Source organism: Culex quinquefasciatus, chromosome 3 (genome assembly GCF_015732765.1).
Source record: "Culex quinquefasciatus strain JHB chromosome 3, VPISU_Cqui_1.0_pri_paternal, whole genome shotgun sequence".
Lineage (NCBI taxonomy): Eukaryota > Metazoa > Arthropoda > Insecta > Diptera > Culicidae > Culex > Culex quinquefasciatus.
The window spans coordinates 88,991,958-89,008,608 of record NC_051863.1 but is presented as its reverse complement, the minus strand read 5'-3'; the positions used below and the strand labels follow the sequence as shown (position 1 = coordinate 89,008,608).

General features: G+C 47.0%; 2 protein-coding genes and 2 pseudogenes across 2 annotated transcripts; 1 reads left to right on the top strand and 3 right to left on the bottom strand.

The window, feature by feature from the left end:
• Positions 1–2,683: 2,683 nt before the first annotated feature.
• On the bottom strand, positions 2,684–8,893 carry LOC119769042 (annotated as a pseudogene).
• LOC6048431 lies at positions 6,515–8,294 on the bottom strand (annotated as a pseudogene).
• Positions 8,894–9,886: 993 nt separating the features above from the next.
• Positions 9,887–11,020, top strand: LOC119769882. The gene is given in 2 exon segments (XM_038263671.1): positions 9,887–10,560; positions 10,562–11,020. Coding segments are annotated over 2 exon segments (900 nt in total). The 5' UTR covers positions 9,887–9,985; the 3' UTR covers positions 10,887–11,020.
• Positions 11,021–13,242: 2,222 nt separating this feature from the next.
• On the bottom strand, positions 13,243–16,265 carry LOC119769041 (uncharacterized protein K02A2.6-like). The gene is made up of 2 exons (XM_038260932.1): positions 13,710–16,265; positions 13,243–13,470 (listed from the first exon to the last, which is right to left on the bottom strand). Exons 1-2 carry the CDS (start codon positions 16,263–16,265, stop codon positions 13,243–13,245), a joined length of 2,784 nt encoding a protein of 927 aa, XP_038116860.1.
• Between the last annotated feature and the right edge of the window lie 386 nt (positions 16,266–16,651).

Below are 16,651 nucleotides of genomic sequence, written 5' to 3'. Positions count from 1 at the left end.
TCAATTACCTTTCTGAATATATTTAATGATGCAGGAAAAATACATAAACAGCTACACAGTACAACTATGAAAATAATCATTTTTTTCAAAAACATGTTTTTTCTTACCATTTTCGCCTTTGAAGGTCTGCAATTCAGTGAATATTGAACCTACAACTTTCAAACTCCGGATTTTTCTTAGTTAGAATGTTTATTTTCGAAAAAAAAATACCAAAAAAATAATTAGAGTATGTCGGTTTTTCGATTTATGGCCGCCTGAAACCCCATAGTGCAGCGTGGTGCAGACCCGTTATGCTATGCTATGCTATGCTAAAACCCATACAATAGGCTTTAAGTATAACTATTCCACTACAAAATGTCGGGTGAATCATTCGTCCGAAGGTTTACGGTCATAGATTTCCGAGCATTTTAATTTATTTTATTTTTGATGACTATTTAAATGCATTTAGGACACTTTTAAGGCACATTAGCCATTTTTGCGATTTATTTGGACACGCGAGGCGTGTAGGCCAGACTCTGGTGAAAATTTTGATGTATTGGAATAGAATATGTGGTACCTAATTGGGTACTAAAGCCCTATGTCAATTTTTATGTACAACGGTAAAAAACACGATTAAAAACCATTTCTGATCACTTTTTTTCATTTTAATGTATTTTTTTTTAGACAAGACAACATGTTTTCGATAGATCAACTATAGTCCCCTTGGAACGAGCTGTCAAGTAGGAGCTTTTCTGTCAAAAAGGACCGCGAGGTCAATTTTTCAAAATTGATTTAAAATCCATTTTAAGCTATTTGTGGTCGTACAAAGGGTCATTGTACTCAGAAAAATAAGCTTTATCACTGTAAACAATAATATCAGCAATCTAAGCTTCATTTTAGGACCCAATTTAAGAATTTAAGAGCCGGGAACCGTGGTGTAGGGGTGATTGCCTCTCACCCAGTCGGCCCAGTCGGTGGCATTTTTCGAAACGAGATTTGTCTGATCACGCCTTCCGTCGGAAGGGAAGTAAATGTTGGCCCCGGACTAACCTAAAAGGTTAGGTCGTTAGCTCAGTCCAGGTGTAGGAGTCGTCTCCCTGGGTCCTGTCTCGGTGGAGTCGCTGGTAGGCAGCGGAACTAACAATCCAAAGGTCGTCAGTTCGAATCCCGGGGTGGATGGAAGCTAAGGTGTGAAAAGAGGTTTGCAATTGCCTCAACAATCAAGCCTTCGGACACCTAGTTTCGATTAGGAATCTCGCAATCGAGAACGCCAAGGCAATGCTGTAGAGCGAATAATTTGATTTGATTTGATGAATTTAAGAATTTAAGAATTTAAGATCAGGATTGCTAGGATTGCTTGTTTTCAAATCCGTATTGGCTTATTTAAAATGTTATGCTTGAATTTTGCTTTTTACTCAATACAAATGACTTGTCTCTTGCATGTCCGGCAGTAGATCGACAATGCGTTGTCCAAAATTAAACAAACACAGCCCCAATCTGACCTAAAAAACTGAACTGCATCACTCCAGATTACCAAAATTAATTTTTCATGCGTAAACTTGCAGCACGGGAGGGAAAATATCTTCAAACTCGAAGAATTGAAATCGAAAAATCACTCATCACTCCTAATGTAAACATTTGCTGACGTGAGCAGGATAAACTCTTTGTTTACAAACTCACATTGGCCCAATTACATTGTTTTGCTTGGAAAAACCATCCGTCAGACGATTTGCTCCCGGTAGATCCCGGAGCTAACCTGAGTTTTGTTTAGATTCGGATGAACACGGATGAACTTGAACCTAAATTATCTCTCGCACAAGTACCGCGGTGGGCTTGACGCGGGTGCCAAATTAGCTTTGCATCGCAATTAGGTCCCTGCGGTGGAGATGCCCTTACAGATGAGGATTTTAGATGGAAATAGGAAGAGAAATAAAGTAAATAATAATAAACGTTCGTCCGATTTCTTTATTAGTCACATTTCTACGGGTTGATATTTATTAGCTGCAAAACCACAAAAAAAAAGTTTATTGGCTGTAATGGCCGGGCAGCGGTCGAGATGAACTATTCACTGAAAATATGCCACACTTTTTATTCAAGTGCCCAAACACTTGAATGATTGAATAAAGTCACATCGTAGATCTAATTGGTTTGTGTTTCAACATCAATCCAAACCACTATCAAATGCAAGTTTTTGGGCGGTTGACTTTTTGGTATTTTTTAACATGTTATTTTCATTCGGGTGGCTCAAGCTTTTCAATTGTTTGCTCATGAATTTGTCCCACCTTCTTGAACTATTCAAAATGATGAGCAAAACACTTGAAAATGATCTTAAGATCTACCCAAAACAGGCACTATTCAAAGTCAACGTGATTATCCACATGAATTTAATGTGTTTCACTGATTGATTTTTGCGCGACTTTCATCGAAGGCTAGAAGCGAGGCAAGAACCAATAGCACAAAAAACACTCCCATCTTCAACTGGCCGGCCGGCGCAGTGGTAGCGTGCATGACTAGCAAGCGAGAACCTGTGAATCGCTTGACGTACTTTTTTTTCAACACCATTTAAAATTCAAGTGTTTGGCTATTGACATTATTTCATGGCCAATCGCCGAAATTTCAAGTGTTTTGCGATTGATATTTGAGTGCTCTGTACAGCAGGGCCAGATCATGTGTAGAACACTTCGTTGAGCTGTGTAAGTTTTGCTCAGTGTTTCGCGACATTGCGCACGTTCTGGGCGTTGACGTTGTCATTGCGCTTCTCCTGCTCGTGCAACGAAAACCAACGGTTGTCGCACAGCCGGCCAATGTCATCGCAGATTGACGTCTTGACCATCCAGCTGCAGCAGCATGTTAGTCTGGTTCTGTGCACGATGCATCGACTGGTTCTGCAGGTTGAACACCATGTCCGCGTACGTGAGCGGATCGCACATGAAGTAGGTGCCCCACCGGCCGGTGTCGTTGTAGCACGTGTTGAACCACTGGAAGATGTGGCAAAGGTTGTGCTCTGCGGCGGCCGCGGCAGTCTTTCACGCGAGCGATCCCTCGCGCTGATCAGCGTGTTGGCGACCATCAGCGTAACGTTATCTGGGCGATCCAGCCACAACCCTCGACGGCAGTGATGACGTGCGCCAGCAGCGAATCATCGCAGACGCGCGCTTCCGAACAGGTGAATCGATGGGGGCCTTTCTATCGAAGGTGTTGGCAACTTTTCTGAGGCTAGACTCGGCTTGACCAGGTCTTCGTGCTTGACGCCACCGGCCACAACCAGGACGATGCGGGGATAGTGTGATTGGCCGGGCAGTGGTGTAGTGCATATCGATGTAAACTTGCAGGTCGGCCTTGCCAAACGAGAGGAATTCAATGGTAGGCGGTCGCGTGCAGACGGTCAAAGATTACTTCCTCAGGTTGCTCACGACCTCCTGCATCTCACGCAGGATCACACCCCGCTCGATTTCAACCTCAACCAGCGTCGAGTTCTGAATGATCGGTTCTGCAATATCGGACAGAACCTCCACCGCTTTCGGCACGTCCGTGGACAGACACTTGGCGTAGAAGACAGTCTGCTCGCGAAACGTTTACGCGTTCAAATGCATTCGTGCACGGCTCAACGGTGGCACTCTGCGAGCCGGAATCCGCACTGGCCACACAATCACCCGAGGGGGATGACACTCCCGAGATGAGCTCGCGATTAATCTGCGATGCCCTTCGATGAACGCGATCTGCCACGATTGCCAAGAATGAGCGCGATCTGGCACGATTTCATCGCGATGTGAGCGCGATGTAGAAAAATCGCGCGATGTGAGATGTACACTGCTCGAATGAGTTTGACAGCAACCAAATGACAGGTCTTGCTGAAATTCGATTCGAGCAGTGGAAGAGCAAAACAAAACAAAATAAACACGTGGGAAAAGTGGCTGCTGGAGGACAAATTTTCCACCGGATTACCAAAACCTCACGGATCTCACGTAATCCCGCCGGTTGTGTAGGCCAAGTTCTCTGCATTAACGGCAGTCTGTCCAGCGCGATCAATGTTTAAAAGAAATGGTCCTTCCGAAGTTTCTCGTTCAGGAAGGACAACCAAAAGCTCGCCTTGAAGGAGAAGGACGGCGAGTGCGAGAATTTCCGCCGAAGAAGACCAAGCCGGAATGACCCCTGTGAAAGGCGAGGAAGTCGCCGCTGTCGATTCGCCAGCCGAAACGACATCCCGTGTTCCTACGTCTTCCTCGTCCAACGTCGGTGCTGACAAACATCATCCAGACTACGAACCGCCCAATCCGTAACTGTTAGCTGGACGCACAATCGCAATCGAGCTAGTCGATTGAATCGGTGGTCCTGCATCCTCACCGAGGTCCACAACCGCAACCAGTACGGCCACGAGCAGTGCCGCGAGTAGCCTGAGCAGCAGTATTTCCGGTGGAAGTAGCGGTGAATGCTCGGGAAGTAGTGCCGCAAGTAGCATTTCAAGCTCGAGCTCGGGTGACGGAGGTGGAGACTGGAGACAACACCACGACTACGACCAGTAGCAACAACAGAAGTGATCCGTACTGCCGGTTGGAGAAATAAGCAGCAGCAACAGGTCCATGCACAAGAATCAATTTAATCAGCTATCCCTGAACACGAACCACCAGAAGACCTTGCATCGGATCATGCAACGGTTCATAGTGGACCAGTCCAAATCTTCGCCGGATACGCCGTGAGGAATCACGCATTCTCTGTCGCTGCGATCCCGGCACCACTCGAAATCCATAACTAACATTCTCTTTTTGTTTGCACACTTTCCAGACGCCGAACTGGCCGATCCGTCGTGAATCTTCAGCGAGGTCACGTGCGACTTCCGGTCGGACCAACTGCCCACGCCTGAGTTTGTTCAGGTGCACCAGCCCGTTTCCAACATCATTCAGCACAAGGCTGGCAGCAGTTTATCGTCGTCTCGATCGCTTGTTCAAACAACCAACAAGAGTTGCTGGAGCGCACGGCATGGAGGACGGCTCGGACGAGCATCTTCAGATGTTCAACATTGTTGGACTCGGCGAACGAAACCATGTCGGAGTGCGTCGGCTGAATCTACCCCACGGACACCTCGAGGGAAACGGTCGACAACTACGAGTTGGGCGAGTGCATTGACGAGGTAATCCACGCACTCGATGGCTGCACCGACATTCCGATTGCAACTCTGTAAGAATCTTGCTTAGCTAATAACCGTTCTTTAAAAATCCTCAGGAAATGGCGACCAATCTCAGTTGCCAGAATATTGACGCGTACGCGAACCTTATCGACATGGACTCATCCTGCAAGACGCTGGGCTGGCAACAAGAACCAGCTGGTGACGTCGCGGTTGGTAACCTGAACCTGGCCTACGCCTAGCAGTATGGCTTCCGGCAGGCAGCGTCTATTGCAACCACAGCCAGACAGGGTGGCCAGTTAATGACGTTCGACTAACTGATGTAAGACAGATAAAGAAATCGGCAGAATTCGGGAAACAGTGAAGCCGAACTAAAAAATTACTAAAAAGTGAACGATTTTGCTTTTAATATTGTATGCCATTCGAATAAAGAATTTAGTGAATATTCCATTCATTGATTTTTATTAGTACTTATAATTGCATTACAACCAAACGTGTGTGCCCATTATCCACCGGGTTAACCAAGTGAATCATAATGCAGCCTGAAAAATTCCCGAGTTTCCTACGTGATGACCCACCCCACCAAAATCCGTATCCGGTTTGGTGACTACCTTCGTGAGCGGGTCGGGTATAATTTCTTCAGCTGCTTCCTTATAGAATCGATCAGCCTGTTCCGGTAAGAAGTCTTGCCTCGGAAAGGTAGGTAGCACCTTCGACGGTAAGGCCCCCGCTCTGACGCCGTGCCGAATCACCGGTTCGGAAGTGCGCGACCGGGATGATTCGCTACCGCTGGCGCTCACCATTGCCTTCTTGAGTTGCAGCAGGACCGATCAGGAAAATGTTCCGCTGCTGGTCGCCAATACGCTGATCAGTGTGGTGGGGCCAAAAACGGCGAGGACAACCTGTGCCCTAGCTTCCAGGAAAGGCTTATGGGGCATCTACTTCATGTCAATGTGCGATCAGCTACGAGGAAATGGTGTTCCACCTGCAGAACGAGTGGATGCGTCTGGCACGATGGTCACCCACAGCGAAGATGACCACACCGATAACCTGTTCAAGACGAACATGCTGCAGCAGCTGGACGGTACGATGCCGATCTGCGAGGACATCGGCTGCCAGATGCTATGCGACAACCGCCGAATTCCGCTGCAGTACATCTTCGACCGCTGGAGCTGCCCGGCAATCGCCGCCGTCGATTGGGAACCTGCTCGGCTACATGCGCATGCGCAGCTCGATGCAATGGGTCCGTGTGTAAATTTCTCGCCACGTTGCATGGTGGCGTGACCATCCCTACTCGAACCACCGACTTGCTTTTGGTAGAATGTAGCTCAACCCGCTCGCTCCTGCTTGACCGACTTCCGTATCGTGCGTATGGTGCATCAGAAACTCCATTTGACCAGCTTGGTCCAAAGGTCAACCGAAAATGTGCAGGATCGTGGCTAGCTCGCGTCCTGTTTGAAAGTTTGGTTTATTTTTTTTATTTTTTTGGTTTGGTTTATTTTTTTTTTTTTTCAGATAGAGCGTAGCACTTACCGGCATCCGATCTGGACAGCACCGGAAACACTTTGCGACTATGATGAGCGTGCGGGAAGCCATTTGATGCGGCGTTTCGCTGACTAGACCAAATTGTCGAGGATTCAGGAGGGCGGGGCACGGCAAGCACAGAAAGATGAACCCGGAGACAACGCGGGTCCGCACTAACCGTTCGCTGGGCGATGGCCACTAGGAGACCACAGACTATTGCAGACAGTTGCAGATGAAGCGCACCGTCCGGGAACACGCGTCCGGCGAGGTGAAGATGGTCTGCGTCACTTGGTCCAGGACAATCAACAAAAATTCCGCGTTTGAGCATGCGTCGTCGTTCACGTCCATTTTGGTTGAGTTCAGCTATCCTGACTGCTTACTTTTGAGTATTCTTTGGATTGTGTCGGACACAGCCGACTGCAGAAAAACTCGGCACGCATGTAGAGATCCATCAGGATGGTGGCCAGCGAGGCGCCACGGAAGTGCGTTTCGTTTTCCCGTGCCACTTCTGCCTGGCACACGCTTCTCGTAGCGGAACACTTTCAACAACGAGATGGCCAGCGGGATGCGATCGTTGTGACAGATTTCGGACAACGCACGAACCTCGTTCAACTCCGCCTCGACCAGCCGCTACTGCAACGGGCTGTATTCCTGCAAATACCATCGTAAATATTAAACAGACCTCTTGACTCAAGATCTCAAGCTCAACTTACCTCGTACGGCATGACCAAATCGTCCAGATATCGTATAGGCAAAGGATCGATCCCCACTCACCCATCGGATCCATCCCGATCAGCGGGTACCAATCTCCGGTTTCCTGTCCGTTCTTAAGCCCACACAGGTCCACGATCAGCTCGGTCACCTCGGAACCCTTACCACGTTTCTCTTGCTCAGTACGGTGATGGTATCGGTCACCACATCCGGCGGAATGTCACTAAAAACGATTCCTATTAATACACGAACTTATTTCACCATAAAAACAAAACTTACTCCAGCACAAACTCCTCGTCCCAGACGGGATCTGGTACGATCTTGACGCACGTCTTCCCACCTTGACCTGGTTCAGCGACACTATAAAGTACGGGTTGGGCACGCTTAAACGGCAGCGGTGTGCCTCCAAGATGTGCAGATTCAGACAGCGCAGTTCGCTCAGCCGCAGCACTTTCGACTGGGCCTAGCTGAGATGGGACACTCACGCTGGCAGGCTCCATCTCATAGCAGTCGAAAAAGTTCCGGCTAAACCTCAGACTGAACACCTTGTCCGAGCGCGAGAAAAAAAACTGCAAAAGCAGCTGCCGTAATCCGTCCCGAAACAACGAAGAATTTTGGTTTGTTTACCTTTTCGGACCGCTCGAATAATTTCAACAGTGCTGCCAGTTTTATGGGAAACTGCTAGAACGAATATTGTATGGCAACTCTGACTGCATGAATGTAAATTTTCATTCGAGCGCGATCTGTGCACGATGAGCACGATGAGCGCGATCTGGCGCGATTTGGCGCGATGAGCAAAAACCGGCCACGATGAAGGTGCGATGAACAAGAATGAAGGAATTTGGCGCGATTTGGTGCGATTTTGTTCAAATCGCGAAGTGTCATCCCCCTCGCAATCACCCCTGTTGGCGATGGACTCGTCCAGCTTGAGGTAGATTCCGACGACGCACTTCGACATGGTCGGCGGTTTCGTTCTTCGAGTTCAACTGCTTTCAATAGGACTCAAGAAATTCTGCGTTTTTTAACCAAATCTATAAAAAAAATTATTAGGATGGTGAGAAAATGTGTCGATGCTATGGATTTTGAGTTATTCGTCATGGAAGTAAGGAAACTTACATTGCTGTCAGCCTGGTGAACCTGCCCAAATTCCGTCGTGGGCATTAGAACCGACCGGAATTCGTGCATGCCCTCTCAGAAGATTCGCGACAGGTAGGCCGGTTAGGCGTCTGAAAAGTGGGCATAGAAGAAGAGCGAGAATGTTTGTTACGGCTGTCGAGTGGTGCAGGGTTGGACAGTCTTTACCACCGGGCAGTTGCGATGACGGTCCCTCCGGATTAGTGGCCGATCAGCTGAAAGGTGGCGTATTGGGCGGAGACTTGTGTGGATCCACCATGAACCGTTGCGCGATTCGCTGCAGGACATTTTGGGTACAAAACGTGTTCAAGGCCAGCTGGTTGAGCAGGTTTTGTGCTCAGAACTGATGTTGCTGCTATTTCCACCTGCCGTGGCCACCGTTAAAGCTGCTCTAAGCGGTAGAACCTCCACCTCCGCCACTCGACCGAGTTGCTACTTCCCGAGCTACCACTGTACTTCCACCGAAAACCTACTCTGGCTCCTCGCGGCACTTCTCGTGGTCCTGCCGGTTGTGGTCGTAGCCGTCGGTGTGAATGGACTACCACAACCGCCGTGATTCCGTGACATTGGTTCCAACAAAATTCGTCCTCCAACAGCCACTTTGCCACGTGTCATTTTTTTGTTTGGCTCTTCCACTGCTCGAATCATATACGTCAGCGAGAACTGTCATTTGGTTGCTGTCAAACTCATTCGAGCAGTAGACAGCTCACATCGCGCGATTTTTCTACATCGCGATTGAATCGTGCCAAATCGCGCCAAATCGTGGTAAATCGTGCTCATCGACCGTCATCGAAGCTGAATCTTGAGCTCATCTCGGGAGTTACATCCCCCTCGGATTTTTGAATATTTACGTACCATTTTTGTATGGACAGCTGCCAAAATTCTATGGAAATTTGTATGGGTGAACCAATGCATTGCAATGACACAAAATAGCTTCTTTAGTCATAAGGAAGGCCTCACAAAGTTTGAGCCAAATAAAAAAATACACAAAATAAAAATGATCGAAATCGGCCGATTTCCTAGAGAATTGCTCATGTTCGACATGCATGGTGCAGATAAGAAAGATTTTTGAACCCTCTGGTATAGAGTTATCTACGTGCGCATGTATTGCGTGTACGTACACGAAAAAAAGTGAGGTTAAATTTTGTACCAGCCAGCAAAACAAATGGTGTGCTAGTGTGTGTGAGATCGGGCTTAGATAGCTCTATAGACGTGCATGTGGCAATATTTGTTTGACAGTTCGTAGAAGCACACCCCAATCAAATGAATCCGAATTCTGAAACGGAATCTAATTAGAATTGTACACAAATTCCGTTTCAAACGCAACAACCGGTTCGAACACGGAACCGGTTGTTGCGTTTGAAACGGAATTTGTATACGATTCTAATTAGATTCCGTTTCAGAATACGGATTGAGTTAACTGGGACCCTGGGTGTTTGATTGATATCATGGGATGTATTTAGTTTAAAATCTTAAAAAGTGTAACACATTTTCCTCACATTAGGCATTTTAGCAATGGATTTTATTGAAAATTTACTTAGCCACATGTCATCAACTTTTAATCGAGAAAGCATATTGCCTAAGCAGGAAGAAATAGCAGAAGACGAAACATTTAAATGGAGAGCATTGAAGAATAACCAATTTGCAAGCAGATCAAAAAACTCTCAACCAAAACATTCAAATATAAATATTTCTTCGGCACCATTTGCAGAAGATATTTCTGCATCCAATACTAACTTCGAACGAAGTGAAGTTGTTATTGAGATAGCAAATGGAATAAGTAATGCGGAAATTAAAGAAGCCCTAATCACGCAACAATCTGCTTCAGCAGAAAATGGAGAAAGTTCGCATCAAAATTATACGTATGGCAAAAGTGAAACCGAAATCTATAGAACAATCAACTTGCATGATGGTGACAAATTTGAAACCGTTTCCACGTCAAATTTGTTCAAACACATGTCTTCCACTTTTAATGCCACCGGAGAAGTACATACCAAAAACATTAAAAGAATAAAATCATACGAAAAATCTAACAAATTCAACGTTTGTACAGTTCGAAGATCAAACCGGCTCAGACAAGACAGCTTAAAAAAATGAGTGTACTGATTATCAAGAGCAGAGTATTATAGAATGTCCTGGAACTGCTGTGAATAATTTAAAGTTATCTCGTAATAGTGAATTTCTACATAAAACAGTTACAAGTCTCATAGTGCCAAAACATGATGCCGTAAATCAAATCACTTTGGAATGCAAAAACATAAATCTCGATGATGGTAAAAGTGCACCAGCTGAATGCGCCAACAAAAAAAAATATTCTTCATATCAAACAATCAGTAAACAGAAAACAATATTAAATATGAGTGTAAAAAAAAACTTGCTGCATCAAACAATGGAATTGAAGAATATTTTAATTTGAAAGGAAAACATACGGCAAGCCACAAGCAAAACAATCGCAAACTTAAAAGTTTGTTAAATAAGAAATCCGTCAGACATAACGATGCGGAAACGTTAAATGTGTACTCTAATATCGAAAATACATGCCGTTTGAGAGGTAGGCTCTCTCGACCTATAAAATTATCTGCCAAAATTTTAGCAAATAAAAAACTTAGACATGGATTCGAGCTTCAAAATAGTGCTCGCTTGGGATGTAATTCAAAAATAAAACCATCAAAGGCTTCTCCAGATTCCGAAAAACTACCTGGAACAGAGCAGCAGACTTTTTTTTCCAATTCAAAATCAAAAACAGACAATCCTGATAGTCAACAATTTCTTGGTCAGATCAAGCGGACAAATCTACCTAACAACAAATCACCAGAAACTAACAGAAACCAGAATAAATCCCAACTTCAGCAACTAAATAAATTGAAAGAAAGATATTTCCGAACACTGGGTTTGCTAAGTATTAATAGCAGCAAGCAGACTTCGAAATCGAAAGAACATATGGAGTTAAAATTCACTTTTGAACCAAATGAAAGTATTTGTCCTGACGCAAAAGTTGCATCAGCAAATAATGACAAAAAAAAAAGATCAATGATTCCTGGACGATCAATACCATCATTGAAAACAAGGGCATTTGAAACATGTTGTTGTGAAAAAAGTTTCCCGTACTTTACTGCGAGAGTGCAAAGTCGAATCCTATGCACAGCTATTGACGAAGTTCACGGAAAACTAATTAAGTGTGGTAACAAATTGGAAGGAAAGGCACAAAACTTTTTAAGGCCTAGTTTACGATCAAGCTATCAGTTATTATGTAAATTGCACTACAAAAGATTCCGGCGACATTGTTGCTGTGCACAATGTGGGATTTATTGTACGCAGGTTAGTTAAATAATATAAATTTATTTCAAGTATTACTAAGTTTATCAAGGGGTTCACTTGATCACTCAACGCAGGGCCGTGCACAGGATTTCCGAAAGGAGGGGGGTTTCTCGGTAGGGGCGCATGGGGTGCTCGTTTAAATGGTGTAAGGGCGCTAACAGTCAATCTTTTAACTCAATAAATAATACAGTGGACTCTCTCGTTGTCGATATTAAAGGGACCGTCGAGAGCGGGAGGTATAACCAGCTCCGTGGCTTAATGGTTACGGCTTCTGCCTCACAAGCAGAAGGTTCAGGGATCAAATCCCGGTCGGTACCTTTGAAATTTGGAATCAGGAATTTGAACTTTGAATATGAACAAAAAAACGAAATTGAATCAGGTGGGATTCGAACTCACGCCTTTGGATTGGTGGTCTGGGACGCTGAGCAGTCGGCCAACAGACGGTTTACACTCTAGCAGTGAATTGATCCGTAGTGTTGAAACATGTTATCTTCTCATATTAAATACGCGCTGATCCCTGAATTGCCTGACGGGATTGGAAGTCTAAATATAGATCGAGTTTCCTTCAGATGCTTGCTTCTATGTTTAGGCGGGGCCGAACAATGCCCAGCGACCTCGGAATTGGACCGCAAGGAGCTCTGTCATTCTGAAACGGGTCGTTGGAAGCAGCGCGAGGGCTATCACCACCTAATACCCGGGACTGAGATAAGTTGTATCAGCATTCGGCATATACAAAGTCTGATACAAACTATACTTTCCCATAATATCGCTACCGGTTAGCGGGTATTGGATTGGAACACACACACACACACCGTCGAGAGCGGGAGGTATCAAATTATAGAACGAAAATCAAAGCAATCTATTTGAAGGGACTGACAAATTTATTGACAGCCGGAGCAATATTTGTTATATTCTCAAGAAATAAACTCGTATATTCGTTAGTAAATCTTTATTCACGAACTTTACTCGACGACGGTCCGATTGAGAATGAGCCTGGGTGGCGTGTGTGAGAGTGTGGTGTATGTGTATCAACGTGTATGTGTGTGTCTGTACAACAAGTTGGTACGTAAACCACAGGGTGCTACCACAACATCCTCCTCACTTTAACAAAGCTAGTTCATATCGTAATCCCTAAGCCTAGCTGGAATTTTAGTTTCTCTCTTCGGTCTAATTTTCGGTGTAACGGCATTCGATTGTTGCACTGGTTCTCGAACACGTGTTGCTGCAGCAGGCGTTGAATTTCCAGTCTGTCCGGTCGCCACCTCCACTGTTGATGGTGATGATGGAATCTCAATCGCAGCAGGCGGTGCCACTACGGTTTTTTCTCGTTGACAGTTAGTAGAGTTGTCGAGTCCGGTAATCAGTGAAACTGCCTCGGAGTTGTGCTGCGACGGTTGCGGGACAGGCGGTGTAATCGCATCGGAGTTCCGATGCAGCTGGCGGTTTAACGTGTGTCAGGCTTCGTCGATATTCGGCTCCTCCACATCGACCAGGTAGGATCGCTCGCTCAGTCGGTCCAAGACTCTTCCCGCAGACCACAGCTTGGTAGTTCCAAGATGCAGCTGTACGTATACAGGTGAGCCAGTCTTGAGTTCTGGAAGCTCTCTCGTCCTCTTGTCGTAGTGGTGCTTATTTGTCGATTGCTTCAGGAACTGCTTCAACCACCCGCGGGAGCAGTTTGGCTGTCGACGATGGGATTCCACACCGTGTCGCGCGGGAAAACTGACGAGCCGCGGGACTTGACCCGATTTTGTTTGGGATGTTTCTCCAGTGAAGAAGTGCATACCAGAAGTCGGCTCCCGTTTCTTCAGACTTCTTAAGCAACCGTTTGGCGATCTTAACGGCCGCCTCAGACTTTCCGTTTCCTTGTTGGTGATGGGGCGACGAAGTAACAAACTCGAAATCCCAATCTCGCGCAAACTCGAACATCTTCTGGTTGACAAAGTTCGTTGCATTGTCGCTGAGCACCCGCTGGCTTTCCGTGGCGCGCAAAGTTTGTCTTGCACGCTGCGATGACGGCCTCCGGAGTCAAATCCTTGAGGATGTCCACTTCGAAGAAGTCGGAGTAGTGGTCAACGGTTACCAGAAATTTGCGCTTGGCACCACGATACTCCGCCAGGAAGACATCCATCGAGACCAGCTGGAAAGGATGGATCGGGATGGTGTGGCTCAACATTGGAGGATTGGGCTGAGACGCTGCGAACTTGGCACACACAGCACACTGCATCACGACGTCCTTTATTTGTGTGCTCATCCCTGGCCAGAAAAGGTTGTTCCTGGCTAGCTTCAACGTCGCCTCCACTCCGTTGTGGCTCACGTGGCAGCATTCGACCAGTTTGCGACGAAGACTGTGCGGAACCAAGATTTGATCTCCGCGAAAAACTAGTCCATCCTGTGTACAGAGCTCGTTGCGATAACCGAAGTAAATCCTTGCTCCATCCGGGACCCGGTCAGCGGATAGCGGCCAACCATGCTGAATGTAGTCGGCTATCAGCTGCATCGTTTGGTCCTTCTTTGTTTCGGATTCGATTTCCTTCAGACGACTATCCGAAACGCTCAAGTAGCTGCTGAGGCGAACTTCTTCGAGTTCACCGGAAAATCTGCAAATGTTGAGTTTTTGGTACTGATCCGCTGGCTCCTCCTCGAGAATCGGGGCTCGCGATAGAGCGTCTGCGACGACGTTTTCCTTCCTAGAGACGAACACAATGAAAAACCGATACCGCTGCAGGTTAAGCAGCATGTGCTGGAGCCGGCGGGGGGCCGCCAGGAGTGGTTTTCGGAACAAACTGATGAGAGGTTTGTGATCCGTCTTGATGGTTGTCATGGGATTTCCTACGATCAGCTGATCGAACCGTACGCACGCAAAGAGGATCGTCTTGGTAAGAGTCCGCGAGGCGTATCCGATAACTCCGTCCTGCTGATAAACCACAACGCCGAGACCAAAACAGCTTGCATCGCACTCTATGGTCAGTGGTTGCTGCATGTTGTAATACCGTAGGGTTCCGGTATCCGCCACGAGAGATTTAACCCGTTGAAACTCTTCTTCCTCGACTTGCGTCCACTGCCAGGGAACGGACTCAACGATCAGCCTACGGAGATTCGTCAAGCTGGCGCTGAGGTTGTTCAGGAATCGACTCAGATAGTTGACCATACCTATGAAGCGATGGACTTCTTTGCGGTTGGTAGGGGTCGGATAGTTCTTGATCGTCGCAATCTTGCTCTCGTCCGGCTTGATCCCTTCGTCAGTCAATACGTGCCCGTAAAACTTAACCGAAGTTTGACACAGCTTAAGTTTGGATCGATATAGCTTTACGTTGTGCTCCTCTAGACGAGTGAGGAGTCGTTCCAGGCAATTGTTGTGGTCTTTTAGCGCTTCTCCCAGGATGTTTCTAACTCCGTATACCAGCAAATCGTCCGCTATGCATTCAACGCCTTTCAGCCCCTGAATGACTTCTTGCAATCTCATCTGGAAGATTTTGGGTGCAGGGGCGATTCCGAACGGCAAACGGATCCAGCGGAAACGACCAAAAGGCGTCCAAAAGGTCGTCAGTTTGCTGCTGGCTTCATCGAGTACGACGTGCCAGAACCCCTTCTTGGCGTCCACCGTGGAAAAAACTCGGGCCTGTCCAAGTTCCGGTAGAATCTCGTCAAGTGTGACGAACTGGAGGTTTGGTCGTTTAAGGGCTTTGTTCAGGGGTATCGGGTCCAAACAAATTCGAATTGATGGCGCGTCTGGATTCCCTTTTTGAACGATGACAATGTTGCTCACCCAGTCCGTGTGCGTTGTCTCCTTCACGATGATTCCCTGCTCTTCCAACGACTCCAGCTCCTTCTTCAGCTTGTCCCGCATCGCGATGGGCACACGACGCGGTGGTTGAATCACCGGTGGAATGCTGTCGTCTACATCCAAAGAAATCGGTCCAGCCAGCTTGCCGAGGCCGTTCAAAAGGTTCTGTGGTGACCCATCAGGCTTCCCAAATGAAACAGCTTTGCAGAACTTGACGAATCCCAAAATTCGAGACGCTTTGGCTGACAGCAAAGGACGGTGATCGCCTTCCACGACCTGCAGAACCAGCTTGTACCGCTTGGCATTTCGGCGACAGGGAATCTTCACTTGCCCTAGGACGTTGATAGGGTTGCCGCCGAAGCTTTGCAGGCGATATTTCGACGAGAGCAGAGCTGGATTCGCTTCACTTGTGAGCTTTGCCAAGCACTCGACGCCGATTAGGCTGGTATTTGCTCCTGTATCGAGCTCGCACTTCACTGATTTCCACTTTTTCGCGAACTTAAGGTCCAAGTCAGCGTGAACACTTTTACCACTTTCCGAGTTGTCCCAATTTTTTCCAATTTCGAGTTCATCACTTTCATCCGAAGACGAATCACTTTGGGACGACCCGGAATCTTCCTCTGAATGACTTTCTTTGATCTCCTTCACTCGTTTCGACTTGCTGCTGCGCTTATGCTTCACTTTACACATCTTCTCGAAGTGTTTTTTTTTGCCCACACTTATGGCACTTTTTCCCCAGAGCCGTCAGGCACCCTTGGTGAACTCGTGATTGGCGCCGCAAAATTTGCAGCGCAGGTTCTTCTGCTTCGGTCCGGAGATCTTGTGGACGTCCGATCCACCAGGGATGGCTAGCTCGTGTGACCGTCTTGCCGCGATTTCCTCGGCTCGGCACATGTCGACCGCTTTGGCCAACGTGTGACCGTCTTGCCGCGATTTCCTCGGCTCGGCACATGTCGACCGCTTTGGCCAACGTAATGTCGGTGATGGTCAGCATTTTGGTGCGCAAACTTGGCCACCTGTTTGCGGTGACTACCTTGTAAGTGACAAGCTCCGCTTCCACGTTGCCCAGCTTTGCT